The 5,693-nt window shown below is 47.4% G+C and overlaps 1 protein-coding gene across 2 annotated transcripts in view; it reads right to left on the bottom strand.

The window, feature by feature from the left end:
* Nucleotides 1-295: 295 nt before the first annotated feature.
* Nucleotides 296-5,693, bottom strand: part of TNFRSF8 (TNF receptor superfamily member 8) — a 23,583-nt gene continuing 18,185 nt past the window's right edge. For both annotated transcript variants that reach the window (XM_025212399.1, XM_006016241.3), the window contains exons 10-11: nucleotides 2,582-2,795; nucleotides 296-1,778 (exon numbers count right to left, since the gene is read on the bottom strand). In XM_025212399.1, coding sequence (XP_025068184.1) covers nucleotides 1,531-1,778; nucleotides 2,582-2,795 — 462 coding nt within the window. In that variant the 3' untranslated portion in view covers nucleotides 296-1,530. The remainder of the gene's footprint in view (nucleotides 1,779-2,581; nucleotides 2,796-5,693) is intronic.

Raw genomic sequence — 5,693 nt, 5'->3', positions numbered from 1 at the left:
ATTCTAGGATTGTAAGTATATTATGAAAAATAACAGTATTGATTCAAATTTAACTTTTAGTTGTAATTGTAGTTGTTTTAGTAACACTAATTCTTATAGCATTGTTTGGGAAGGAAGTGCATTCGGAGCATTGTTTCTGATATATGTAATTATTGTGTTTTTAATGTTTGTGGTGTTTCTTAAAGCTAAGCAGTGTTCTATACGTAGCAAAGAGTTTTAAAATAAAATTGAGTTGTATAAATTAAGTGTGTAATCATTGTGAAATCGTTCAATCAGCTAACTACTCCCCCAACCAGTGCATCAAAATGGATCAGTAAATTGTGTGGGATTTTCTCTATTCCATAACCCACTAGAGACAAGGCACAGGCAGCCAAGGCACTCATTTCCCAAAGTTGTGTGCTCAAGTGCCACCACCAACATGGCACTTGGTATTCAAACCACGCGAGCTGCATGCAGGCATCCCGTCTAATTGGTTATGGCAGCAATTTCCACAACACAGTGTGGACCAGTAGCATGCAAATAAACTAGTGCTACCAGGATGGTACCAGCAATTCTCCTTGAACAATCAGACATGGATAATGTTCTAGGGAACAATCAAGGCCCCCTTTTCTCAAAGTCTTTGTTTCCTTTGGAAAATCAGCATATTCCCTTTGTGTTCCTTGCAGGACCCCATTCCTATACACTGGAAGGCCCCTTTCATAGAGACTCCACATGGAAACAAAAGTCCAGAACCTCATGTTCAGCCTCTCAGTCTTTTCCTGGGAAAAGATCATAAGGCATCAGTATGGCCAAGTCCCAGAGGGGCAAGATCCATAGAACTGGCTTAATAGTCACAAGCAAATTCTGTATTCGCTTCTTCTCCCTTCTAGTTTCTGATCCTCCAAGGCACATACTGGAAAAAGTTTTTCAAGCTTTTTTTTCTAGAACTAGGAGGCTTAGAGACTTTTTATGCTGATAAACCTGAGATTTTTATCCTATCCATCCAGGAGTAGAGCTAGTTCCTGAAAAACTCTGAACAATGCAATAAACACATGCCAGCAGTTGGCAACCTTAATGTGGGAACAACACAGCTTCAGATATGGGATTCAGAAACAACTTCCCAATTTCAGCCCCTGGAGTCTGACCTGACATTTCACAGCCAAGGAGTTTGGTCAGTATTTGGGGTTTTATTCTATCCCACTGTGAAACGAGACGGGAAGCCATGAAGTTAGGGTAGAATTCTGGGTTTTTTGTACGTGCAGTTTTGGTTCAGGTCCATCTCTAGTGGGATGCAAAAAGAGGGAGGAGGACGGAGAAACATCTGATATGATAAGCAGTGCAAGTTCTTCTTCCTTTGAATGCATGCCTCATTTTGGGGATGAAATAGATTCTCTGAGGCCTCGTACAAAAAATCCTTTCACAACCTACAGTATTGGAGACAATAATGCAGCCACAACTCTCCAGCGAGCTCTCAGTCGCCGGCACAGTGGGCATCTCTACAGCTTTACACTTCAGGAATCATCACTTGTCAGCAGTGGTGGCAGGAGGGCATCACTTCTCGGTGGCAGTGGTGGGGTGATGGAATTCTTTCCCTTCCTCCTCCACGGGAATCATGACATCGTTTCCTGGGAATGATTCTGTCTCCTGCTCTGGATAGTGCATTGCCCCATCCATTTCCACTGGGTTTTCTTGGGCCTCAGCATCACTGTCATACCCTCGAACGGCACAGTTCTTGCCTCCGGACACTTCCGAGATGGAGCCCACAATCACTGTGTCTGCTTTCATGATGTAAATTTTCTCTAAATAAAGAAGCACAAGGGCATTAGTACTGAGTAGTGTTTGCTGTCATATCTGTTGCTGACCCCAGCAGGTTCCTTCAGAGTCCCTGAGCTGATATGCCCCGAAGTGCAGAGGTATATTGTTCAGGCCCATTTAGCTTCACTCTCCCCTCGGATAACTGGTTACACTGGGGTAGGGATGCCCTTTGAAAGGCACTGCAGTAATTATGAAGAGTCTGGGGATGTTTCTAAGGCTCTGTTCATTTAGACCTGAGCACAGCATGGGACAGGGGCAATAAAGAAGGGCCCCCTGAAATATTCCTTTTGGACTAGTGTCACATGGTCACTGGTCCCTTCCAGTAACATAGGCCTGATCTCTGGTGGCCATAGCCTTTTTGCCCACTTCTCAAACCCAAGCCTTTAAAAGGAGACTGACGACTAGCACAGAGCCTTCCTCGCTGCATGCACGCTTAGAAATGAAAAGACTGCTCCACTGCCTGACTGCCTCACAACAGCCAACGCCAAGGCACTGGTGTCCCTGTGGCTTACAGCAGGGTCCAGCAGAGACTTATCTCTTCCACATTTACTGGAAAGGCTGGATCTGCAACTGGGGTATATTTGGGTCAGGACAGTGGAGCTGGCAGACAAGTAAAAGTAGGAAGAGTAATGTCATCTTAATGACAGCTTGGCAGGCTGTGCAATACAATCCCCGCACTTAGGCACACACGGGTTTATGGGATTCGCATCTAACTTTGTGGGGGAATCCAGCTTGTGCCAGACTTGTATTCTGCTCCCCCCATTTTCAATAAACCCATTGGCCTCACCGATCCGGTTATTAGTGTGGTCCCTCACACGAGCATCGACTGGGCAATCTAGGGAATTTCCGCTGCTCTGGTTCACCTCGGCCAGACTCAGCTCAGGCCCATGAGTTTTCTCTGTGCTGGAAGGCGAGTTGTTGTTGGTTTCCATGTTGGGGCTGCTGGTAATTAGCTCCCTCTCTTCTGGCCCCTTTTCAGCTTTCAACATACTGATTCTCCTCTGTTGGTAGAAAAAGGAGGTTACTGGGGTGAATATGCCACATAACATCCTGGATACCAAAAGGGCGATGACTTGCTGTAGCTACAGAAACAGGTCAGCCACAATGAGAAGAAAACTCAGAAATAGTAAATGCCTGTCATCAGGGTGGGTGAAATTCTCCCAAGTGTCCAAGTGACTTAGGAACCACTGTCCCATTGGGGGTATGCTCCTAAGTCACTTTGGATAGCTTTACTCAGATGCAGATAGACTACTAGTGATATTGAGGGAAGAGACAATGAACATTCGGCACATAATTCCCCCTGAATGCAACCCTTTGGAACCAGTTTACATGCTTTTTGTGCCTCTCCTAGGAGTCTATCAGCATCTTAAGGTAAACCTGCCCCATCAGCATTTTGCAGATATCTCCCCAATCTAAAAGCATTCTATGCATATAATCAAATCAACCCATGGTACATTCTTCCTTTTCGCTCACAAGTAAACCAATGCACAGAAAATCTAAGGCCATGAACTGAAAAACAGACCCCAAAACCACCTATAGCAGAAGAGGCAGGAATAAAAACCAGGTCTCCCGGCCTGTGCCTTTACTGCAACCCATCAGCTCTGGATACACGGAGCATACTACACAATTTTAAAGCACTAGTAGGACCAGCCTGGCCTGCACAGGGTTGTGGCATATACAAAAAAGGAGTATTCTTAGCAAAACGCTGGAGGGTAGGGCTAGGATTCAGAGTGACCTAGAGACATTGGAGGAATGGGCCATGAGGAATCTCATGAGGTTCAACAAGGACAAGTGCCAAGTCCTGCACTTAGGAGGAACAATCCCACGCACCAGTATAGGCTGGGGGCTAACTGTCTGGGCAGCAGCTCTGCAGAAAAGGACCTGGGGGTTACAGCTGACAATAAGCTGAATATGAGCCAGCAATGTGCCCTTGTTGCCAAGAAGGCTAACAGCATACTGGGCTGCGTTGGTAGGTGTGTTGCCAGTAGGTCAAGGGAAGTGATTATTTCCCTCTATTCAGCACTGGTGAGGCCACATCTGGAGTCCTGTGTCCAGTTCTGGGCCCCCCCATTACAGAAAGGATGTGGACAAATTGGAGAAAGTCCACCGGAGGGCGACAAAAATGGTTTGGGGTCTGGGGTGCATGACTTCTGAGGAAAGACTGGGGGAATTGGGCTTATTTAGTCTAGTGAAGAGGAGACTGAGAGGAGACTTAATAGCAGCCTTCAATTACCTGCAGCAGGGTTCAAAAGAGGATGGAGCTGGACTGTTCTCAGTGGTGGCAGATGACAGAACAACAGTCTCAAGGCAGCAAGGGAAGTTTAGGTTAGATATTAGGAAGGATTTTCTCATGAGGAGGGTAGTAAAGCACTGGAACAGGTTACCTAGAGAGGTGGTGGAAGCTCCATCCTTGGAGGTTTTTAAGACCCAGCTAGACAAAGCTTTGGCTGGGATGATCTAGTTGGGGCTGGTCCTGCTTTGAGCAGGGGTTTGGACTAGATGACTGCCCGAGGTCCCTTCCATCCCTCATTTTCTCTGATTCTAAAACTATCGCTCTCCTGCAACTGGAGACGGGAGTAGAGACGGGAGTAAAGTGTGTCGTGTAGCAGACTCTTCTATCCTCTGTTCTGGTGGTAGCTGCCTTTTAGCAGTCCAGCATCGTGGGATTTTGGGTGCAGCCAGCACTTCAAGCCACACCTGTTGGGTTTAATCTGTTCTTGCTCCACATTTAGAAGGGAGGCAGGTGCCAAAAAGCACAGAATCAAACTTTGCAGCTGGGTCATTTGGGAGCAAAATAATACCGCAGGAATGGAAAACCAATGGCACAGAAACTTCATCTACTGACTGCAAGGGGCTGGTGCCACCTCATGGAGGATCCAGGCAAGAGCAAAAGCTAAATTGAAGGCCTATAACTTCAATTTGAAACCACTCCCAGCAGCATCTCAGAAATATCAAGCTGGAGAGACAAGCAGAGCAGCTCTCCTCACTGCCCGGGGTTAACAATGGGCCTGATTAAGAACACAGAGCTCAGTGGGCTCCTAGCTCTGTTTCTATGTGGTTGGATCAGCAAAAAATGAAAGCGGGACTTTAAAATGTTTGCATGTGTCTGACTCATTTTCCGTGGAGGCAAGAGAGGAAGTTTCCTGAGGGGCAGAATCTGGCATTGAAACACTGGCAATCACGGCAGCACCTTACAAAAGCAGGAAAGCTCGAAACCTCAAAAGGAAAATATTCTACAGGTAAACTGAAATGCTTTGGAAGCGACTGAAATTTCTCTCAAGAGCCAGCTCAGGACAGCCAGAGGCTTAGCATCATAGAAAAGGAGGGCTGGAAGGGACCTCACAAGGTCATCTAGTAGTCCAACCCCCTGCTCAAGGTAGGATCAGCCATTGCCAAACCATCCGGTACAAGTGCTTGTCCAACTTATTCCTAAAAGTACACAAACAACACTGTTGCACAGCTACAAAGTAGGCCTGTGTGAAGAAGCTAGTATTTGCTTTGGATTCGGCCAATTGAGGGGACTGATTCGATTCAGTGATTTGAATCACTGTCCCGATTCGATTCAGCTGAATCTGATTCGGAGATTCGGCAGCAGCCGAATCAGGCCAGGCCCATCCCCTGCCCCTGTCCCAGCCCAGCAATGGCCGCCTCACCTGCCCCAGCTCCTCGCACTTGGGGGCGGAAAAAAGCCCTGGCTCAGCAGGTGCTGCTGGGCAGGGTGTGATCCCTGCTGCCCCCCACTGCCCCACAGTGCATGGGGGGCTCTACATGAGCCCCCGAACTGCCCCCCCGCTTCCCCAGCCCCAACATGGGTGCCCTGCACAGGAGAGCTCCAACCCTTTAAGAAAAAAAAACCCGACAAAACCCTGGGACTCACCACTCCTGCCGGCAGGGGCGAT

This window comes from Alligator sinensis, unplaced genomic scaffold (genome assembly GCF_000455745.1).
Source record: "Alligator sinensis unplaced genomic scaffold, ASM45574v1 scaffold366_1, whole genome shotgun sequence".
Lineage (NCBI taxonomy): Eukaryota > Metazoa > Chordata > Crocodylia > Alligatoridae > Alligator > Alligator sinensis.
The sequence above is the reverse complement of the archived record's forward strand: the minus strand, read 5'-3'. Positions and strand labels throughout refer to the sequence as shown.